The sequence below is a fragment of the Seriola aureovittata genome, chromosome 6 (assembly GCF_021018895.1).
Source record: "Seriola aureovittata isolate HTS-2021-v1 ecotype China chromosome 6, ASM2101889v1, whole genome shotgun sequence".
Classification (NCBI taxonomy): domain Eukaryota; kingdom Metazoa; phylum Chordata; class Actinopteri; order Carangiformes; family Carangidae; genus Seriola; species Seriola aureovittata.
Window position 1 is genome coordinate 4896142 of NC_079369.1, and position 23784 is coordinate 4919925.

General features: G+C 41.4%; 3 protein-coding genes across 5 annotated transcripts; 1 reads left to right on the forward strand and 2 right to left on the reverse strand.

Annotated features, from left to right (window-relative positions):
* Positions 1–2535: 2535 nt before the first annotated feature.
* Positions 2536–6040, reverse strand: gadd45ab (growth arrest and DNA-damage-inducible, alpha, b). The gene is given in 6 exon segments (XM_056378582.1): positions 2536–3329; positions 3565–3772; positions 3882–3983; positions 4519–4677; positions 4679–4798; positions 6018–6040. Coding segments are annotated over 6 exon segments (726 nt in total). The 3' UTR covers positions 2536–3215.
* sec16b (SEC16 homolog B, endoplasmic reticulum export factor) lies at positions 5838–23241 on the forward strand. Of its 3 annotated transcripts, XR_008828139.1 has the most exons (25): positions 5839–6466; positions 6555–6863; positions 7230–7327; positions 7442–7544; positions 8826–9028; positions 9120–9271; positions 9365–9426; positions 9609–9747; positions 9832–10062; positions 10474–10571; positions 12366–12447; positions 12567–12684; positions 12779–12890; positions 13054–13159; positions 13284–13421; positions 13505–13621; positions 15033–15117; positions 15263–15422; positions 16663–16823; positions 16923–16951; positions 17109–17216; positions 17303–17395; positions 17489–17558; positions 17854–17905; positions 18002–19306. XR_008828139.1 is itself a non-coding variant. In XM_056379455.1 (24 exons), the coding sequence occupies exons 2-23, from the start codon at positions 6592–6594 to the stop codon at positions 17507–17509; spliced, it is 2688 nt and encodes an 895-aa protein (XP_056235430.1). In that variant the 5' UTR covers positions 5838–6466; positions 6555–6591; the 3' UTR covers positions 17510–17558; positions 22992–23241. The 3 variants fall into 3 exon arrangements, 2 of the variants coding, with proteins under 2 accessions (XP_056235430.1, XP_056235431.1); XM_056379455.1 differs by lacking the exons at positions 17854–17905; positions 18002–19306 and adding an exon at positions 22992–23241 and having other exon boundaries at positions 5838–6466; XM_056379456.1 differs by lacking the exon at positions 17854–17905 and having other exon boundaries at positions 5838–6466; positions 18205–19306.
* Positions 19913–23026, reverse strand: znf648 (zinc finger protein 648). Its single transcript, XM_056379457.1, has 2 exons — positions 22970–23026; positions 19913–22619 (listed from the first exon to the last, which is right to left on the reverse strand). The coding sequence occupies exon 2, from the start codon at positions 22586–22588 to the stop codon at positions 21056–21058; it is 1533 nt and encodes a 510-aa protein (XP_056235432.1). The 5' UTR covers positions 22589–22619; positions 22970–23026; the 3' UTR covers positions 19913–21055.
* Positions 23242–23784: the final 543 nt, after the last annotated feature.

Consider the following 23784-nt stretch of genomic DNA (forward strand, 5'->3'; position numbering starts at 1 on the left):
AACTTTGCAGTAGCCTTCATCTCTGCAGAGCATTTTATCAACTTTCAGCTCATTGTTTTGTTTTAAAGCCCTGAATGTCACTTTGCCTCCGTCCCACAGTTCTCATCATGTTTCCAGCTCTATGAAATCCCCTGTACACACTACCTGCCTGGCACCAAACAGCAGCTAAAGATCCAGGTACTTGAGGATTGTATGGAGACTAAAACAGAGCTAAAAGAAAAGTCAAACACACAAACAGGACTCCACTGGATGATTCGACAATTCTTTGCTGACATACTTCGATCGGCCTGATTGGTTTACTGTATATCAACTTTGTAAGGTGATAACATATCAGTGTTGTATTTACAGCTTGTTTTGCTGCCAAGCAGCCAACAAAATCAAATAATATTGCTTTAAAATGTCACTATTTATTGTGTTTGGATTAGTCCTTGAGGCTTGTCTTCCCCTAAGTGGGAAGAGTAGGTACTCAGCCAATTACTTGCAAATCATCTTTTTTTGCTTGTAGTTTGTTGCACATGAACATGAGCCCCTTGGGTTATGCTGTAGCTATAAATTGTGAAAGTGTAGACTTTGGTCTTTTGGTCATCGACAAGTGAAAAGCATCCCTTTTAGAGAAAGTACACTGATGCATCCAACACTAAACACTAGTATCTATCAGACACAACACAGTCTCTGCCGGTCTTCATGATACAGTGTCTTGTCTTTTGAGGTTGGCTAGGTCTGTTGTTATCCCATTGTCATGTCTTTGTCTGAATCATAGGTCACCATGTTCGGAAAAAAAGTGGACGAGTGTCTCTAGTATCAGGTCAGGAGCACATAAACATTCTGGATCGCTCTAATTTCTCAGTAAAGGGGTTTCTGTGCCCCTGAGCCATAGCCAGCCTGTTATGCAACAACCCCTGCTGCTCTGGGCAGCGCTTTCTCTCCTTTCCCAGTCTCCTCAGGTGTGATGTTACATGCACAACAAGGTCAGCCCATATATGTTGGCCCACATAGAAGTAACCCTCACTCAAGTCAGATGATTGATAGGAGTGGCTTTGTAGCAGCATCATTTGCAGTGATTGTGTTACCTGTCAGTGTAGGGGAGAAGCTCAGCGATAAGCCAATAATCCAGTATCCCCATTATCTCACCTACTTTTCATGACCTCTCCCTGTGTGATGGACAATGTTTAGACAAAGGGAAAAAAAAATGTGTCTTTTAATGATCAAACTGGCTCTCAGGTGTCACGTTACTGCCATCCTGCTGTGGTATTTCTGCTCTTATTGTTGCGTTTTCCAAGAAAAATCAAAACTCCGACCATTACTTTGGCAAGTTTGTGTCTCATCTAGAAGCACAGTCAGCACTTGATACTAAAAATGTTTCAGTTCTGCTGACTGGCCACTTCTCTAAAGAAAGACAGCAGCAAAACTACAGTGTCATTGGAAAATTGAGACTAGAGTGTTCTGCCCTAGTCTGTGGGACTGAAGCGACTCCAACATCTGTTCAGTGGTGTGTTTTATCTGCATGTTTTTGGCCTCCGTGCACACTTTGTCACATTTGCAAATGGCACTATTTAACTTAACAGTCAATTTAACATGGCCTCAAAACCTCCAGCCACTATCACACCCACATTCCTCTCCAGTCTTCCAGTCAGTCCTGCATTGTGACCCAGTTTTTCCTCATCGACCACCTGATTGCACCACCAGAGGTTTGCTGTTCTCCGAATATCCTGGGCTGCACACTGACGCCTCTGCAACAGGTCAGCCTGCTGTGCGTACACTGCCTGTTAATTACAAGTGCTACTATTGTTAGCGTGTCAGTGGTCAGGGGGAACGCCTCTATTCATGGGGCTATTTTTAGCCATGAAGCTAAAGTACTGTACAGCTCTAGCAATGGGAGACCTGAATAGCCCTGACTCATACATCCATTGTCTCGTGACTCTCTGTGTAGAAGGCTTTGTCCCTCCCCATACTACGCAAGCACCAATAAGTTCTGGTTTTCTCTTTTTGCAGTCTGAAATGGGTCTTCAGCGTGGATTTTTCTCTTCTTGCCTCTCTGCTATTTTTAATCCCTCAGCAGTAAATTTAGCTGTGATTGCGTAGATGCAGAGGGCTGTGGCGAATGAGCCGTCACGATGAGACCCATCCCACTCAGATTCAACTACAATGGGAATTCTCCTCCCCTCAATATATGTAGACCTTCAAAATGTGCAAAGGGTCACATTTTACAAGAGTTCCCATGCAGATGGAAAGAAACTCAGAATAAGTAACTACTTTAAGTTGTAAATAACAATATTTTTGACTCAAGTAAAAAGGTCATAATTTTTGCAAGCACAAACTCGACGTTGATCCAAGAGACGCAAGTTGCATAAAAGGCTAAACACACGCTGAGTAAATACTTCAGCCGGCCAAGTGACATGCCAGGCCAATATCCAAACCCCGTGAGGTAACACATTGCTTCGTATGAGTTGGCTGTGGGCACGATGGGCACGCACTATTCCTACCAACACACTAAACCTGTCGTATCAGGAAATCATTGAGGCAAAACCAGTCGGGGAACTGTTGTTGTTTGTTTGTTTATTTCATTCAACTTAACAAAATTCCATGAACTATGCACAATAAATATAATTCCTTAAATTAATAACATAAAAACATCAGTTAGTGGACAAGTCCAAACATTGCATTGCCCTTGAGATAATAATAACAATCAATTTGTGAAACTTTTTCCTTTTTGAGTTATCAAAGTGACAAGTCTTAAATACTATTAAATAAAAATGTGCTGTTAAAAGAAATTCTTGGATGTGGTCAAATTTTCATGAGGAATTCTTCAAGCAGAGAGCCCTGACTGGTCCACTCCACTGTGGTCCAGCTCTTGGAGTCTTGTCAACTGAGGCTCTCTTCCTGCTTTTCTCCAGTCCTGCGCTTGTGCTCCCCACCACGTGTGCTTGTCCGCTCACATGATTCAGTTTCCTGTAAAGGCGTCTATCTCGGCAGAGAAAGGCAATCCTGGAAATCATGGAACCAAGACTGCTGAGTCACTCTTCGTTGGCCCTCGTTCACCCTGACCTGGTAAATTTGTTGGAACGTTTCTCTTCCCTGTGCTCTTTTTTTTTTTCTGCCCCTCCTTTCTCTGTCTCTCGGGCACTTTCCAAAGGAATCCAACACAGACATTAACACAGGCCTTGTGAAGTTACGTTTCCCCCAATGCACACAATACATTAATATTCCAAACTGATTCATCGGTCGGGCAGGTTGATGACAGGCACCCATTGATCCAAACAGCGGCTGTCTCTGCAGAATCTGTTCACTTTGCTCAGTGCAGGGTCCTTCCACAGTGACGACTGAGGATTCTGCAGAAAGAGGGGACAGAGCAGTTACTATCTGCTGACGTACGAATGTGCAAACAGTGTGAGATCCTTCATCATCCTGATTGCACAACAGTTTCTTGCAAGTATGACAAAGGCCTTGGTAGTGAAAACCTGCCAAACCTCAGCGACAGCCGGAAAACTATTTTTTTACAGTCTGAGGGGAAGTGAGCAATAAACTGCAGATCTATAGTAAACAGACATGAGTAATGACACTTACAGTAACTAGCACACAGTGCAGGTCCATAGGCTCCCCTCCAGGTTTCACTCCACCAAGGATTTCTGCCAGACGCCTCATGTTGCTCACCCGCAGGATGTTGATGTCATTCTCACAGCAGAATGCCTGGATTAAGGTGAAATGAATCTGCAGAGCCACATCCTCCTCATCGTCTGTGGCCAGCAGACACAACACCACATTGTCTGGATCCCTGAAAGAAACAAAGAGAAAGAGTTGTAAGGAAAAGGAAATAAAGATGTCTCACACTTATACTTAATAGATTTACCAGAGCTGCAGCAGTTATATTACTTTTAACTTACGCATTTAGTGACTTTGCTGCCTCATAGACTCCAACAGTGATGCAACCCTGAGGCAATGCAGAGCTCAGCACCTCCTCTAATGCTTTAGCCACCGATTCCATCCTGAGGAAACAATCATATTAACACATTTAGTCAAAAATCAACTCTTAAAACACACAGCAACACGTTTAAATGCGACCGCTGACTGTTATTTTAGATTTTTAAGCTTAAGTCAACCAGTGCATGCTATTCGTGTGAGGTGAGCGATAATCCAGTGATGTAACGTTGCAAGAGCCTTCCTGTATCAAACATATATAATGAACACGTAGCGTTAACGTTAGCTAAAACTGCTAACTAGCATAACTAAAGCTTGACGTTGATGTTAGCTGGACGTTGCACTTGTGTGGACGGACGATACAGTAGGAGCTAACAACTTCAAACGACAGTCTCAAGTAACGGTATGGAGAAAAAAAAAACCTCATCTGAAAGAGTAAAATAAAAACGTGTCCGGGTCAAAACATTTGCAAAGGTTGTTCCACTTAAGAGTCTTAAAAGAAAAAACGGTAAAAAAAAAAAAAAAAAAAGAAGTTCACAACCTCAGCAAACGCACACAGTGCAAAGTAAAAAAAAAAAACACAATACAAAAACAAAAGCTAACCTTTCTGAAGAATTATCTCCACTGTTTTCTTCAAAAGTCATATTGCACATCCGAGCGGCTTGGTGTCCCACAATATCCAGAGCGGAGACGGGCTTGTTGTGTGTTTGCAAGGATGCAGAGATCGTGTGTGCCGGGTGACTTCTGTGTTTCCAGTAGTAAAAGCTTGTGTCCTCAGAACTGATTTGCATGAACTCGTCTATTGGTCACACAGAAAATACAATTCCCTCGTGTCTTTGTGAATATAGCGACACCCGGTGGTCGTGACCTCGCAACTACACTGCTGTTTTCATGTTAAAAAAAGAACTTGCTCAGGGTCACGTCGAGCAGTAATTAGTCATGTCAGTGTTATGGCAAATTAGCCCATACAGAAATATAATATATGACATATATGTCCCTATATTAAAAGGGATGTTGCCTTATATGTCACCTATAAGGAGATATATTATATTCACATATATACATCCTCTGGATATATGAAGATTTAAGTTTATAACATATATGAAATACCCATAGTAAAATGTGTATGAGTACATATATTAAAAATACCTATATGATGAATTTTTTACATCGTATATGATATATTTACAATATATTCAACTTATATGTGCACGTTTATTAAAACAACATACAGTACATAAAAATTCTCTTTGTTTATAAATGTTTTTTTTTTCTTATTAGTTTCATTCATTTTAAACAAGTCGATCTTCCCATCCTGGGAAAGTGGTCTAAGTCTTTTGGAACCCATGGTATAGAATATCAATATATATATTGACTGGTTTTGGGATGGATATATATTTATGTAACATATGTCTACAATATAAGTATACATACAAGAGGATACATAATTGTCGGGGCTAGACATATATGTAAACATATGAAATTTTTTTCGATTTCGATTTAAATCCTTAACATGACAGGACAGATTTTTTTTTAAAATAGCAATATTGTAAAGATCAAATTTACGCAAAACGAAATAAAAATTGAGGAACTAAAGTGAATATTTCTAAGGGCAAAGAAAAAGTAAAAATATGTGGAATATGGGATATAAAAAACTGTATGCTGGTGGGAAATGAGAATCCAACAAAAGGAGAACGTGGACATTTTAAAGGACAGGAAATAGAGGTTAATATATAGTGTACTGTAATGTAAAGTAAGCAGGAGAATGAAATAACTGAAATTAGCAGAAGTTTTCAGGACAGACTTCGAAGACAGGAGGTGCTGTAGCTTGAGTGAACCTTTCATCTGACAGTAAAAACTGTGATGGAGAGCCTCTAGTGGAGGTGTAGTGAAAAGTTTTTCACTACAAGAAACTACAGTTGTCACCACTGACTCGGAATCAGTTTCCTTATGCCCCTGTTCAGCAGCCCCTCGCCCTGTTCGCTGTAACAAGACCGACCGGAGACCAGCCGACTCTGAGTAACTGTGACCGTCCTCTACATCCTCCCCTACCGGCAACGTGGCAACACTCAAAGATGCGCCTTTTTCCTCATGCAAGCTACAATCCGATGAGACGGATATTCATGTCGAAACGACACAGAGAGGCTGCCAGTAGTTTTGTTTTTCCTCTCTCATGTTTAGCCTGAAGATTGACGGGATTTCCTCTGTTCCTGCCTTGTGGGACTACAGCTGTCAAACTCCTCAGGGCGTGCTCCACTGTTTACTCTCAGCTCAGAAGACACAGGCTGGGATACACAATGCAAACATAACGGAGATGAAGCATTATGCACAGAGACCCTGCTGGCTTTTTGTTTTCTAACTTACCCTCTTCTTTTTTTTTTTAGCACTGGTGTTTGCGCAGCAACAACACCTGGTTATATGGGCCACAGTATTTCGTGAACTTTAGCCTCTTGTTATCATGCTGTCTTGTTATCAGCTCATGTTGTGACTTCCCAGTGAAACGATGTGGCAGTCGTGAATGTACTTTGACTGCAGCCAGCACGTGTGAGCTGTAAGTACCCCAACAGAATATGCACAAATCTTTGTGTAGACTTATTTTGAAATAGGATTTCCTACAGACGGATTTGCAAACTTCTCAGGTGTGAAGGTGGGCCGGTCTTGTGCGGAGGGGTCATCATGGATCACAGAGGTCACCCCAGGCAGGACTCTGGCCGTCATTCCCACAGAACAAAAGACAGAGAGGACTACTACAGGTATTTTCAGCAGGACAGGGACCAGAGCTATCCACCGCCAGACCCCAGAGAGAGGGACAGACACTGGGCTCAACCTGATCCCAGCTACAGGGCTAACTTCACCAGTCCTCCGGCCAGACCAGAGCAGTATCCTTACAACTCCCACCAGTATCCATATGGCCATGGGCGACCAGAACACCAAAGACCCCAGTCCAGGTGTGTACGATTAAACTTCTCTAAAGGCTTGTGGGAGAGAGTTTTCTATTAATGATCTTACCAGGAATTATCTCACACCGATTTCCCTCATTATATGGATTGCGCCCAAAGTGACTACAGCTCAATATGAGGAAGACGTGTATAATAATTTGAGAGTACGTCATCATGCAGTGCAAGACAAACACAAAAGTTGTACCACTTTATTGTGTGGTGTACTGATTTGGGAGCAGGGTAGTGGTGCAAAATCTCAGGCTCAAATCCGTATTTGAGCACATTATGACATTATGCCTTCTTCAGGATGGAAAGATTAACAGGTGAAGAAAGTGAACAAATGCACTGATGTAACTAGAGGCTGTTTATTTCCAGACATGGGTACGACTATCCACCCCACAGCCACTGGGACTACAGAGACAACTATGGTTATTATGACCATGACTACTACAGAGGACAGCATGGGCGACAAGGTACAGTTACACAAAAAATCTTTCATGAGCAACGTACAACACTCTCTTGGTAAAAAAAAAATTAAATAAAAAAAAAAGAAGTAAACTGTACTGTATGTTAATCTTCACTTTAAGATGCCGGCCAGTGGGATCCCCAAGACTCATGGAGAACAGACCGATATCATGAGAGAAAATACAATCAGGAACATTCAGGGAGCTACTACGCAGAGGAGAACAGGTGAGGAGCAATACTACACTTGTATGAAAGTCAACCCTTTTACTTGGATTGAGACAGCTGAAACAATTAGTTGATTAATCTATTGGTCAATCTACAAAAAATTAGTTATTTTCAAAGAAAGGTGTCAAGAATTTTTAGCTTTCAGCTTCCCTAATGTGAGTATTTGCTGCTTTCTTTAGTCTTCTATGATAGTAAACTGAACATCTTTGAGTTTTGGACTGCTGGTTGCACAGTTATTTAAACGAGTAAACTTGGTTTCTGAGAAATTGTGACCGTAAATCGAATATTAACCTGTAATCTTTTAAAAAAATTCATTAGTTGCAGCCCCAGTTGAGAGCAGTAAGATAATACATTTGGGAAAACTTCAAATGGTTATCAAATGGTGCCATTCACCAGTACTATAATTGTGTATTTTTTATGGTTTGTTAATAATACTAATAATAATTTTGGAGCAATAATAACTTTATTTGTGTTGTACTTTGTACAAATTCTTTACTAGGATATGGAATGAAATCATAAAACACAAGGAAGACAAAAATAACCTAAAAAAGGAGAAGAAAACATACAATGGCCGAGTTACAATGGTAAAACCAGAGGAATATAATTTATTCACAAAAGATTTCTTTTAAAAGAATATTTTATAAAGCGATTTAAAAGATGTCAAAGATGTTCCAAAGTCTGGGGGCTTTAACTGCAGAGGCATAGGCACCCTTGATCACCAGCCGAGACATAGGAATAACCTGCAGAGTAGGACATGTGCACTCAAGAAGAAAAGAAATCAATAGAATTTTAAAATCAATGTGAAACCCAACAGGGCCCCAGTTATTAGTCAGACAGCACTGATCTGCACCAGGCTGGAGCTGGTGGAAGGAGCTCTGACAGATACAGATACTGACAGAATAAAGTTTGTCACATTAGTCCAGGAGAGAAAAGCTAAAAGCACGTCTCCAGTTTAAGTAAACATGAAGAAGATAAAAATGACTAGAGGTACTCTGATGAACTTCAGCTTTCTGTGAGAAGTCTCCGTGTTTGATCAGACATAGACTATCAGACTATCATTTTATTTCTTTTGTAGTCATTTTATGCCTTTGTAGTCATATAGTGTCTCTTTTTTGTCATTTTCTGTCTGACTTCCCAACATGAAATGTTAACATTCAACTCAGACAGACGTTCTGGTCCAGGAATCCTTAGAATAATGTGCAAGTTTGCAGTAATACAAAGTACCAAAATGGACATGTAGTTATATGAAAAAATAGCTAATTATTCCTTTAATTCTTTCAGGTATGATCAAGGGAGAGACAACTCCCAGCATTACCTCAGTGACTATGAGGAAAATCCTTCCAGAGAAAATGAAGAGGTTTCCTCTTATTACCTTGGGACTTTAGAGAGTTCCAAAACCTCAGGGTTATCTTCCAGCAGCTATGAACTGAGTCAGTACATCAATGGAGCTGAACACAGTGACTCTGTCCCACAGCCTGGTGCAGGTGAGTCTGCAGTTGAAGCTGTTTTCTCTCAGGTTCCCCTCACTCAGTGTTTATCATGACACATGTTCTTTTATGCATCATATCTCCTCAGAGCATGGAGCTGTGCCTCAGATGTCAGCGCCTCTGAAATACTCAATCCCTCATGCGGTGGTCAGCTTCGGACCTGCAGGCCAGCTGATTCGGGTCACCCCAGGCTTTTCAACACAGAAAAACATCAGCCAGCTGGAAATCCACAGCCTGGAGGTGGGTTGACCTTTTTAGAATTTCTTGTTTTCAATTACCATTGCTGCTTTCTTGAATAAGACAGATAAAGATTTTGTGTGTATGTCTGCACAGGTCATTCTGAGTGAGACACAAGAACAACAGGAGATGAGAAACTTCCCTGGTCCCCTAACTAGGTAACTTTTTCATTTGTGGTGTAATTCTGAAAATGCTCACCACAATCTTAACATTTTCTCCACAATCAGAATGTATTCTGCTGAGTTGTCATTAGTCTTGTCCAACTTATAAAGATTATATTTCAAATTCAATTTTGTATGAATTTGATTTTGTATGAATTTGGTTTGTCATATCTCTGAAGGGAAGATTTGCACAAAGTAGATGCCATAGAGTTTGCGAACCAGAAGGCAAGCGCCTGCTCGAGAGACGACAAGCTGCCTGATAAGAGCTCTGCTGCCCTCTTGTGGAATCTACTGATATTGCTCTGCAGGCAGAATGGCGTAAGAGCATCATGATTTGTCATCAAATAACATCATGATCATGTTTATTCTGAAACAATTCTCACTAAATTTCCATTATTTCAGCAAATAGTTGGATCAGATATTGCAGAACTGCTGATGCAGGGCTCACATTCAGATGGAAGCTGGGAGTCAGAGGCTCCCACGCTCATTGACTTCAATGAGGGCGCGATTGCTGAAGCACCACCTCAAAAAGGAGATGACCTGCTCACAGGGAACTGGAGCAGCTTCAGCTCTGAGACCTCAGAGAAGGCCCTGCAGAGCTACACTCAACTGCTGCTGGCTGGAAGAAAGAAGGTTTCTCTATCTCTCTAATCATGTAATGTTCTCTTTAGGTTCTCCTGGTTATCTCAGTGTTGCTCCGAATGGAAGATTATGAATTATTTTTACATCCTGATACAAGATGTAAACATGTGTTTGGATTGTTATCACCATATGATAAAACTGTGTTTTATTAGGCTGTGGCTGACTCTCATCCAATCAAGTTTCCTCAGAACAGGGTATAAAAATAAAAGAGGAGTCAGTGGTGCCAACTTTTATGACTGACTGGCATGATTTGAAAGCTATAACCACAGGTCAATATTTGAAAGGCCATCATAGATACAGCATTAGTCCAGTTGACAAAATTACTTCTGTGTTATACTAGTTGCCACTGATGTCATCCTGTGCTCAGCGTTTCGCTCAGTGTTTTGTTCTCTCACTTTCCAGGAGGCTTTGGAGTCAGCTATGAGCAGCGGCCTGTGGGGGCATGCACTTTTTCTGGCCAGCAAAATGGACAACAGGTCTTACACCACTGTGCTGAACAGGTGAGAAAAGCAAAGTCATCTGAGACGTGACAGCTGCAAGAAATCATTATACAACTCTGCGCACGAGCGGTAATTTGTGAAGAAATGCTCCCTCTGACTAAACATAGATGCAGCTTTGAACTTGTGTTACAGCCACAAGCAAATATGGGCAGTATTTCTGTCACTTGTATCTGGAGCATGTCCTCAGCTTCCTGTGTGTAAGTTTTAGTCTTGTAAGCGACATGGCTCTGGGGACGGCAATCTGTTCAGACTTTTGATCCAGACACTTACGTAAACTCTTGGATAAGATTGCCATTAAATTCTGTACAGACACTCATGGTCCCCAGAGGGTGAACTTTTTCCGACTCTGGTGATCACGGCTTTTCCTTTAGTGCCACCAGCAGGTCAGAGTATTCACTTATCCTGTGAAATGTCTCTACATCTACTGGATGGATTGGCAAATAGCAAATATTAGCATGCTAACAGGCTAAGCTAAGATGGTGACAATGGTGAATATTGCATAGTATTGTCATAGTGAGCATGTTTGTCTGCTGACATTAGCATTTAACCTAAAGCACCACTGTGCCTCAGTACTGTCTGACAGAGCTGCTAGCATGGCTGTAGCACGCTTAGCCTTGTTGTAGTTCTTTCCTCTGGATTAATGTCTGTGGTTTTCAGCGTAAAAAAAATCTCAACGGTTGTATTTTTTTACCGTGAAATTTGCAAGACAAAGTTTTAATCACATCGCAGAACTTTTGATCAAACAGCTGCAAAAATAATGACTTTCTAATCAACGTCTGCTGTTCTTCAGTTTAGTGCTAATTAGAAAATTTGAGCTAAAATGCAAAACTAAAATGGTGAATTTGGTAAACCCAATTAGTATCAGCATGGTATCGTTGTTATTGTGAGCATGCTATCATGCTGACGTTAGCATTTAGCTCAGAGCAGTGGTTTGCTGAACTACAGCTCACAGAGCTGCTAGCATGGCTGTTTGTTCATTTGTGGAACAAATGTAGTATGGTCATGGCCTTTTTTTTTTTTTCTTACAAAAATGTATTTGAAATCTGTTCTTGACATGTTTATGGGATTAACTGCACCCTCTGTCAATATTTTCTACAGCCCTGTGTCCAAAAATAGTGTGCTTTATTTAGAATTTGTAGAAAGTAGTGGAGAATAATTTGACATGGATTCATATTCGTAAACATTTTCAACAAAAAAAGAAAATTAGTTTTATATCTTTGCATAATTGTCATGGTGTTTGTTGATCAGTGTTTAGTAACTCAATTCTGATTTTGAATTATATGCACCTTGTTTGTCATGTTTATCTTGGCTTGTGAGTTATTTATAATTTGCCGTGGGTGATCTTATAACAGTACAGTAACAGAGACCATTAACGCTTCCTTCAGAGTGTAAATCATCTGGCTTGACATTTAGTAAGTTCAGTTAAAGCACTTTACTCTCTGTGCACCAGCATCAGAGAAAGGAGAAATAGCTAAACTGCAGTTAATGTGAACTATTTATCATGGAACCCAATCCATTTTTACAGTCTATTTTGGCATCAGCAATATGTCCGACAGCAGCGCATGTTTCAGTAGAGGAATGTCTGGGGGAAGGCTGACAGATCGCCAGGCTGATTTTGATTTGTAATTGACAAGAAGGGTAGAATTTAAGCTATAAGCATGGTATATCACTTCTGTACAGAGTAGCAGTGGGGATGCTCTTTTAATGCCCCATTTTAGGACAGTGGTTCTGTTGCTAGCATGAAATAAAGCCTGTAATAAAGATGTGCAATGACACAAACTGTTCTATTGGCAGGTTTACAGGCCAGCTAACAGCCAGTGATCCCCTCCAGACTCTCTTCCAGCTGCTGTCTGGGAGAATCCCTGCTGTAACCACGGTAAAACATGCAAAACATAATTTAAGCTCTCAAACAACACATTTATTGCATTCTAAATCCTATGTCAGTGTATAACTCGTTAGCCGATAAGAGTTCTGAGAGTGATGTTTTGTGCCCAGTGCTGTGTAAATGAAAAATCGGGAGACTGGAAGCCCCATCTGGCCGTCATGCTCTCCAATGAGACGGGAGATCCCGCTGTTCATCAGAAGGCCATCATCACCATGGGAGACACACTCGGTATAGACACGCTGTTTGAGTGACTGATTGGTTGTAATGCTGTTTCTGCCCAGGCGTAAGAGCTGGTTGTTTTGTGCTTCTCTTCCACGTGCAGCCTCCAGAGGCCTCATTCACGCCGCCCATATGTGCTACCTGACAGCCGGCGTTCCCTTTGGGCAGTTCACACAGAAGGCAGAGAGACTGGTGCTTCTAGGCAGCAGCCACAGGTGAGCTGTGCTTGCTCTTTGATGCTACTTATCAGTCTAATTGGTGTCCATCTAGTCATCATTTTGTAAGTAAAATGTAGGATTGAGAGGCAGCAATATAATTTTCTGCCATTTTTATTAAAGTTTACAATTACTATCTTCTCTCCTCTCTCCTTTTCTTTAGACAATCTTTTGAAGACTTTACCACAAACTCTGCCATCCAGTGCACTGAGTTGTATGAATACTGCCAGACACTTGGGGGCAAAGGTTTTTCAATACCAGCCTTTCAGGTAACCCATCAGATCTTACTGCCTTCTATGTATTTCTCATTTGCCTAAGGTATTTGTGTCTTTCAGATAAAGAAATATAATTTTGAAATGTATGTGATGCTGAATATCACTGTGTCGTGGTCAGGTGTATAAGTTCCTATATGCCTGTCGACTGTTGGACTGTGGGCTCCCATCTCAGGCCTTCCATTACTGTGAGGTGGTAGGACAGGCGATCCTCAGACAGAGGGAGCCTTTCTTTGTGCTGACTGGCGAGGTTATTAAGGTATGTCTTAGACATTTGAGTACTCTAATCAAAGTGATTCAGTGTCTGTTAAGGTCTACATGGTTGTATGTTTTCTCCTGCAGCTGGCAGACAGACTGAGACACTCTGAGGGTCAGTTCGTTAGTGAAGCAGGTGTTAGTGGAGCCGTGCAGGAACCCGACTGGCTGAAACAACTGCGTGCTAGGCTCCACAGTTTCCAGGTGATCAGCTTTTCCACTCCTTTTTCATTTCACACAATGTTTACCCTCTGTCTGAGAGGAGAAGCGTCTGGCTGCAGTGCTGCAGAAAACAGAAAAATGTCTGATGTGGAGGAAAAATAGGGAAATGAGATATCATTTTTTGGTTTTAGCTGATCAGTAATTCAGTTTTAACACTAATCACAAGCTGTTAGATACCAGTTGCTACCAGAAGCAGAAGTGAGTAGTGATCTTATTGTAGGATGCAAAGCTGCTTTATTCCATTCACATCGCACATCAGTCCTTGAATTGGGCCAGTACCCTCTGGGCCGGTACCCAGTCAGGACATGTTAGATTTGAGTACAAAAGAGTACTACAACTTATTATTCAGTGCCCACACTTTTAATAAATGCAGGTGCTCATGATGTAGTTTTTAGCATGTGCAAAGTAGGTCAGTTTTCTGTCACGAGAAGAGGCAAAAATGTGCAGCTGTGTGAGGCACTATTTGCAGTAGATAAGACCAAAGATTCAAATCCTCTGTACCTAGATTTGTACAGAGCACAGTCTGTATGGCTGTACTGTATAGGATTTACTATTAGTATTTAATGTGACGACTTAGTAATTTGTGCCCTCAGACTAATAATTGTTGCCCTTGACTGCTGTCCCCAAATGCTGGATGGGCATGGTTAGCGTTGGAACCTTTTTAATCCAATTACAGGTTACATTGTTGTTCATTTTCTCTATGAAATTCGATTTTGCTTCCACATGGCTTTTACCGTGCGGCAAAACATCCTTTAGCCAGGCTAGCAGTGACGGTCTGGCTCGTTCCTTCGGTCTAACACTTTGGTCCACACTCAAATACTGTATATCAACAACTACTGGACAGATTGCCATGAAATATTGTACAGAAATCCATGATGATGATGATGAATCACACACATGATGAAGCATAGTGACTTTTCCTCTAATGCCACAAAGAGGTAACAATAGTAATAATAATTTATGGTTATGCGTGGCGTGTCTCAACAACCACTGGATGAATTTCCATTAAATTTAAAGTCATGTCCCCCACAGGATGAATTACACATTTTGGTGATCAATTTACTTTTCATCTAATGCCATCGTCAGATCAGTTTCTCATCTGTCCACTGGTTTGGTTTATGATCAAATACCTTATCAATACCAAATGACTTTCTCATCAGCTAATAAGCAATGTGTTAAGCTGCTAACAAAATTAAACTAATATGGTTGACATGGTAATTACACCTGCTAAACATCGGCATGTTATTATTGTCATTGTCAGTATGTTAGCACGTTGACGTTAGCATGCTGTGTTTCAGTATAGCTTCACTAAGCGCCGTTAGAGGTTCTAGGTTCTTAGTCTTGTTTAGACACTAAAACTACTGTAAATGTCTAAACTTGTTCTTCTGCTCAGACGGGGAGTTACGACTGTACTGAAACATACCAACCAGCTCCTGAGGGACGCGCTTTTGCACATGAGGATAGCAACGTGTACTCAGGTAATTTTAGTCACCTCATTACTTAGAATGATCTACTTTGTTTCCCACTAAAGAACAGTGTCTTCTTTCTTATGCATCTGCTAAAGAAGAATACCAAGGAAAAATACTTATTACTTATGTTTCTTTCTTTTTTTTTTACCTACAGAATCTGGCTTGGATGACCAGAGCTGTGACCTCCATAGTCCTGAGCCTGAGCTCCTTTACTACAGAGGCAGCGAGGATCAAGAAAGCCTTATGCATCAAACTGAAGGAAACACTGAGCAAATGGCAGAGTTATCATGGGACGTCAGAGGAGCTCCGAACTGGTATAAAATCCTCTGTCCACTCATGTCAACCTCATAGATGAAAACTCTTACTACACTTATCATGATCTTACCCTCTGTGTTACTCCCTGTTTCGACTCTGTGTTAATTATATCCTGTTTTATTTTGAAATTGCGTAGCCTTATGTGTCTATAGTTTTTTTTTTTTTTTTTTTTACTTCCTGCCCTTGTGAGTTTCCCGCTTTTGACCTTGCCTGCTCCGCGTAAATTACTTTCACCTGTTCCTAATTATCCTTGCCTTCCTTGTGTATTTAGTGTGTGCGCTTCTGTTACTGGAACGTTCCCTTGTGGTCCTCGTGCTCTTGTTGTTTGTTCCTCTGTGCCTGCCTGCCTGCCTTGCAAGTCATCTGCCTGGTTAGCCACCTCCTACCTGTAAGCCGTACTACGAAGCAGGATTTGAGGTCAGCGAGGTTTAACTGTTTTCAGGGTTACCTAGGCAAATCACCATGGCAACCGATGCTGAACTCCTAACCTGCTTCATTGCCGGTTAACTTGAGAGCAATCAGGTCACTGGAAAAAGTCATCATCATTCCTAGAGGATCCCGATGGGAACAAAAGAGTTTTCCATAAAGTGACAAATAGTAACAACCAGTAGATATTTATATCAGTCGAATTGTTTTGCTCCTCCAATCCTTCCATGTGTCTCTTTAAAACTCTGGTTTTAAAACATAGTGTCTAACAAACAGAGGAGAGTTTATCACACTGAATAACTACATAATAACTGTTATAGCTTCATTTTAATGGAACAAAGATTCTTTAATCCCTAGCGTTGATGCTTTTACTCTCTTCTTCATCACATCAGCTCAGAATCACATGAGGAGACTCTGTGACCAGAAAATTAAGTACTTAATTGATGTTTCTGACAACGTTGCTTAACAACCTCGCCTCTTTCACATGAACACACTCGTCACCGGATTGGAAAACCCAGGGTTCACTGAGCCAGTTGATAACCAGCTTCGTAGTTCAGGTTATCAAGGACGGCCAATGTTAGGTTCAGTTAAGCTGGATAACGAAAAAGATATCCCGGGTATGTTGATCCCGCTTCGTAGCACAGGCCTCTGGTTTCTCTTTATTAAAGGATCTCACCTACACCAGCCTGCCTCTGTGTGTCTGCTTTTGGGTCCTTTCCCATGTATCTGGCTTCAGCCATGACAACACATGTGATATCCTGTCCTAAAAGACTCCTTGTTATATCACCGTCCTCTCCCTGTTGCTCTGTTTAGGCCACTCGCCAACCCTCCGATTCCAGTAACCGTAGTTTATGCTCCCCCAGCACCCGCAGCAGCCCCGAGCCAAGACTTAAGTTATCATAACACAGATAGTACTGAAGTCAGAACTGCCTCACCACATTGTCCTCTGAGTGATCTGCCATCAGCAGCAGAGGGTGAGGCTCTAATGATAGAGACCATTCATTCCTCTCTCTATTCAGATATTTACTATGGGCTTCGGCTTGTGTGATATTTTTATTTCACTGCTCCTACAGGGGCTGGGTCGTCTTCTGGACCAGGCCTGGTGAGTAATGTTTCATTCATCATCTCTTCCTCTGGGTTTATTTATATTGCTAAAATGTAAACCTTTGCTAAGAATCACTGTGTCTTTCAAGATTTTACCTTCTTTAAGTGTGCAGAGCATTGAGAAGTTACCTGTTGGTGTGTATTTGCCTTTGAAGATGGGCGGTCAGATCCTGGAGGTCGACATCCGCCACCAGGGACACGGCCAGCAGAGCATACCACAAGGTTTAGAGCCCTCTGAGCAGATGAACACATCTCCTAAGCAGGTGGGTGGATCCCCTGTTATACTGACATCTGGTTAAGCCACATTAGAGTCATTTGATATCAGTCACTTCAACTGTGTTACATGCAGAGCACCAAGGGGGGCTGGTTCAGTGGCTGGTTCACGTCAAAACCCAAAGATCTCCAAAAGGAGACTTCGGAGCAGAGAGGCCCAGCTCAGACAGTAAGAGTCAAGTTCATTTACGTTACACAATCAGTTATAATCAAAGTTTTCAATTCAGTGATGTAAGATCTATATTTTTGAACATTTTCTTAGGCGCTGCCGCCCACAGCTTGACCCCAGCAGCCCTCCTCTGCAGGGATCAATTCCTTTTCAAGGAAAGCTGGTGAGTTCTGTGATAATATACAGAATATTGATTATATATTTGAATACATTTAAACTACACATCTTAAATGTATTGCTCAACTTTCTTTTTATGTTATGTTGGATTTCTGAGGTCATTGACCCTTCTAGAAAAGCCATGTCCCTTCTGTGTTTCTGACTTAAACATTTTTAACATTTTTTCTTTTTAGTATTGTAACTGAACACATTGCAGTTGCCTGGCTGCCAGTGATGACATTTTACATATATATTAAACCATGCCAATGTGATGGCTTCCTGTTAATCTCTCCAACACATAGGCCAGCAGCTGGGGTATAGGAACCTTGCACATACCACTGTCCTACATCACAGGTAAATTAAGTTTCACTGAGAAACAGATTTGCACCATATTGAAGATCTTTAAAGGATATACATTAAATACCTTTTAAATCTCTTACATGTTTACAGGATCACTGACACCACTAAAACCAAATAAGAGGACCTCACACCTTAACAGTGCCTATATGTCTAATGAGAGCTTTACCCGAGCTTGAAGGAGATCCATACCACTCACCAGTGCCCTTTGAAACCCCCACAGCTTGCCCACCGTCATGTTGCATGTTAGATACAGAAATACTCTTGATGGACTGACACAGTAACTCATATTGCAGTGACTGAAACAGCTGAGGTGGACCTTGTAAAGGCTGACAGCAGGGAAATTGTCGGTGGATGCAGGACATGTGGAGGGAGAGAGATATCTTAACTTGAACCTGGAACATCAATGCCAGAAAGACTGAGGGAAGCTGCACAAAAAAGTTTGGAATAGTTGGTGTAACTGTAACCACCAATGTATCTGCCCACTGAGTATCAGTGTCATCAGACTCTCACAGCTCAGATCATTACTAAATGATTATCCATGCTATACGCTGCAAGACAGTATGCATGTGCTAAATTTAGCTACTGTTCAAGAGTATCCATCAATCCGATCGTATCTTTTTATGATAAAATATCTATGCTCTTAAACACAATTAACCAACATATCAAAAATGCATTAATTGAAATGTAATCCAATGCCGTGGTCATTCGATAGCTTCACAGACGCAAGCTTTAATCTTCCAAGCTGAGTGAGGAGAAAGCGTGTAGCCAGACTTAATGATATCACAATGTGAGCAACATTTAATTATTTTTTATAATTTTTTTACAATGTGTAAAAATGGAATAGTTTTAGTTAAAATGTGTTCTCATGTTGTCATGCTGCCGAGATGGACGATACCACTTGGTTGCGGGGGGGAGAGGGGCAATTGGGAAGACCCCCATCAGGCAAACAGCCAACATGCATAACGCCCTCAGCCAGCACACATGTACAGGATCAAACTGTTTATAAACCCTCCTTGTACAGGTATTTGCACTGCCTTCATGTTAGAAAGGGACTTAGTAATAGCCCTGTTATATAAATAACTGTGGGAACAAAGCCAGTGGAGGCTCTTTAAAATGAATATACATCACATAGTAATATATACTCGTGGAATACATTTTAGAACAATGTTTTTTTTTAATCACTTTGTCACCTTGTAAACATGTTTTGATGTAACAGATTTTTTCTTTTTTACATCTGTCATATGGTTTTGTGTTTTATGTATTACAGTATATATGTGAAAGCTTTTTTGTACATCTGTACCAGCACCTGAAATGTATTAATTTCTAGAACATCTGAGGAATTCTGCCTCAGAGTAATTTCTCAGTATTGTAAAGTGTTAAAAGCTCAGCACAGTCTTCTGTTGTTTGTTTGTTTGTTTGACATACCATTCTGGCAGTGGGCAAAGTAAAAGTCACATCCTGAATAAATTCATCGTGCCAAGAAATAGCTGGCGCTCCCAGCAGGGCCTCTCACTTAGTATAGAGCGAGTGACAACATGGCAGGTGCCGTCTCCTTTTACGATTAGTCTGCATTAGTAGCCAAGTGTGAGTGGGACACACTGGCAAGAGTATCCACCACGATGTGTCACCACTTCATGTCAGAGCATATAGCTTAAAGTAGTGGCCTTCAACACATCTCCCTAAAGAGAGACCTTCTCTTTATTTTTTGGAAAAAATTGCTTAGCAAGACGTTTTCAAAAATTTTTTTCTTTTTCAAAAAGAAAAGTGTAGTTTCATGAATTTGTTGTTTCCTGGTTTTAAATGATTCTTAAGTAAAACAGAAATTGCCCCTGGTGATGATTTTATCGAGATTCACCTTCACAGTAAAAAATGTTTTAACACTACAGGTTTACAGTTTGGGTTCAAGTTGGTTCACTTTTATCAACCGAACATTCGTCTCGTGTGTGTGCGTGTGTGTGTGTGTGTGTGTGTGTGTGTGTGTGTGTGTGTGTGGCAGTATTATTGAAAAGAATCACAGTTTTAACACCTGACATAACATGCATAGTGAATTTAAGAGATTTGATCTACCATACATCTTAAATACTTTTAGTTTACTTAGAAAATAAGAGCACAATCGCTGCATTGTTACATCAGGGTAAATTGCGTATCATTCTCACATTTTTATTGCATATAAAAACGTTGCTGTGTCCGATACAAATTAAACATAAGACCAAAACTATAAAACCATCTTTCAAACAAACTTCCAGCTCTGAAATAGCTGTATTATCAAACACATGGTGCATTTTACTCATACCAAAAGACATCATGACAGTGAGTACAAAATTACTACTGTAACTTCACAGAACAATGTCTCCTGGCAAAAAAAGAAGAAGCAATGGCTGACCAATTGGCTGGCTTCCCTGAAACTTTAACTCCTCTGGTCTATGAATGCAATCACAGTAATGTATCAGGGACACCCCCCCCCCCCAGGTTATGATGAGGCTGCAGTTTGTGGTGCTGTTGAATTGTATTAGTATTGAGTTATACAGACAGGCGTTTCTATTATTTTGCCCACCCCATTTATATCAATGGGAGAAGGCTAAACACACTTCTCTGTATAATGCAATACAGTTCAACAGATCCACAAATTACACCCTTCAAAATGATCATACAGTTGAATCAGCACCTCTTTTTTTTTTTTTTTTTTAAAACAATGTCAATATAAACTAAAAATTATAACCACAGCAGATTCGACTGCATTAGCCTTAGCTGTGTGTTCCTCCTAAACTGCCAGCTGAGTGTATGTTGCCACTTTAAAAGGGTCTAATGCTCTTGTGACCACTGTCATTTCACACTGTGAAGGCTGTCAGCTCAAGTGTCAGTGGTGTGCTGGTGGCAATTTTTATCCTATAACATTCCCATGGGAACCCAGCACTGTGGGGAGAGAGGGTGTGTGACTTATACATTTAAAAACTCATGACGTACAATTCTTACAAGTAATAACCTTGACATAAAATACACTGGTGCCCAATGACCTTGAATGAATCTCATTAATATTAACATTAATTAAATATCATACCAATTAATTTAGATTTACAATTGGAAATTGAGTGAATAGTACCCGCACGCTGCTGGACGTGTACAGTACCTGTCGTAAAAACAGACTCAGATATTTTTGTCCCTGTGGTTCAGCATGTGCTGCGCAAGCTTTGCGGCACACTGGAAAGATTTGTCACATTCCACACAGACAAAGATCCTCCCGGCACAGGTTTGCTCCTGGTGAAGCTTCAGTGTTGCTAGGTGGCTGAAGTTCTTGCTGCAGCCCGTGCAGCTGTGGGGTTTCTTTTTATTGTGGACATACTGGTGACGAACGAGGCGAGAAGCCATGGCAAAGGCCACGCCGCACTCTGTGCACTTATAGGGCCGTGCTCCGCTGTGAATGGCCTCGTGCTCGGCCAGATTGGAGGATTTTGTGAAACACTTGGAGCACACCGAGCAGACATACGGACGCACTCCTGTGTGGATCTTCTGGTGCTCTGCCATGCGACTGGGCAGAGCAAACGCCTTCCCACAGTCGGGGCAGGAGAAGGGCCTCTCTCCCAGGTGCTTACGCTCGTGACGCTTCAGGGAGAGGGGTTTATTGAAGGTCTTGCCACAGTGTGTGCATGGAAAGGGCTTGTCATTGGTGTGCATGTTCCGCTCGTGCTTCCTCAGGTCAGAGGAGCGAATGAAATCCTTACCACAAGTGTCACAGACGTAGGGCTTCTCACCAGTATGTGTGCGGATATGCTTGCGGTAATCTGAAGACCAGATATAGGTCTTGACACAGAAAGGGCAGTGATATGGTCTTTCGCCAGTGTGTAGACGCTTGTGTTGCTGCAGCGTGCCCTGATGGGAGTAAGACTTGCCACATATATCGCACACATGTGGCTTGAGGCCACTGTGCGTTTGTAAGTGACTCTGCAGGTTGCACAGCTTCTTAAAAGCCCAGTCGCAGTGTGTGCACTTGAAGGGACGGTGCTCTGTGTCAACCCCACTACGCTTTTTCATTGCTTCCAAAAGTCGAGGGATCTTGTCATTGTCATGCTTTTTAAGTGATTTCTTAACAGAAGGACTATTCACATTTTTCTTTTTGGTCTTGTTCCTACCTCCACCTGGAGAATATTCCTCCACATTTAGCTCTTTGAGTTTAGATGCCCTCTGTTTGGTTGAGGCATCCCTTTGCACTTGGCGGCTCTTGAGGTACTTAGAGCAATTCTTTTGAGCAGCATCCGCCGAGAGCGCTTCATTACATCCATGTATTTTATTGTTCTCTGGATATTTAGTACATTGTGACAAAGCTCGACCACTGTGTTCTTGGTTATCACAGACTCCCATTTCTTCTCTCGGAGTGAGCTCAGCGAACTTCTCCACGAGAGACCAGTTAGGTGTTTGAGGGTTCAGATAAAGGATCCCAGCATCACTACTCTCTGAAAGCAAGTTCACATCTACACAAACACCATCAAATGAGGGGTCAGTCTTCACAGCATGAGTGCTGCTTACAAACTGTCCATCCTGGAGAGAAGGAGTGCCACAGTGTCTTTCTTGATGCTTCCCTTTATTTCCTTTTTCATCAGCCATCCCGCTGGACATTTCTTCAGCCACGGTCACTTCTATAGTGGGGCATGAGATGGTCTGCATGTGTTTCAAGCTGCTCATGGATTTCCTGACACAATTCTTCTTGAAATGTCTTGAAAAATAATATACACACAACATCTTTTTAGCATCCTCTTGACTGTCTAGTGAGTTTAATCACACCATCCATTTTTATACATCTTAATATATATTATCAGGATTTGTTCACATAAAATAACTTTTATTCTATAGATAACTGATACACTGACACACACAGTCCTTGCATATACTTTGCTGCAATCACCAGTCTCTTGGAAAACATCCTACACAACACATTTCCTGACACCTTGCAGGCATATGACACCTGAAATCTTAAACGTGTTTCTCCAGAGGTCTTGATAATCTTCCCCCCAAAAAATGAAACGCAGAGAAGTTGAAGAACAAAAAACATATACAAGCACTTACCCTGTGGTCTCTTTCCGTGCAGGTCGAGTCAAGGAGATGCCACAGAGATATTCTAGCCCCGGCTCTGGTATATCTCTAAAGGGAGATGTCCAGTGGTGTTAACGGGCGGGGTTTGGCAGCAGCCGTCTCTGGGTCAGCATCTATCCTGCTAGTCAGCAACAGCGATGATTTCTTCACAGCCTGGCTCAGCTTACCCTCAACTGCCTTAGCTTACCGCCTGTTTGTGTAAGTCTTAAGTTATACAGTCGGTGTCGGAGACTTACATGTTCAAATTCCCGTAACTTTGAGGTCATTTACAGCGGGGGGGGGGGGGGGGGGCTTTATAAAACCAACCTATGACTTATGAGATCACACACGTGCGTTAATGAACTCAGCCAATTAAAACAAATGACAGAACTCTCCCTCACAGTATATAGACTAACTAACCTACATTACGAAAGCATTGCTTTAATTGGGAGTCGGATGAAACTGTCTGCTTTTTTTCTGCGAGCAAAACAAACGTTTTCTAAAGAATGAATTCAAATGAATGTTTCTGATTAATGCAAAACTCCAGCAGCTTTCATTTCTATTTTAAGTTATTGAGTATTTCTTTATAATGCCCACAAGATGTCGCTGTGCACTAGTTTAATTTAACTGACTGTGGAAAATCACTCACTCCGTTAAAAAACCCCAACTCGATAAGGAAACTTAGAATATATCTGATTGACATGTGTTGCTTAACACTGTGTTTTCAATTAATATTTGAAACAGAAAACAAGTTTGGTGGCTTCCTTTTTCTCTTTCCATGGCAGCAGTTGTTGTAATTTGCCCTATTT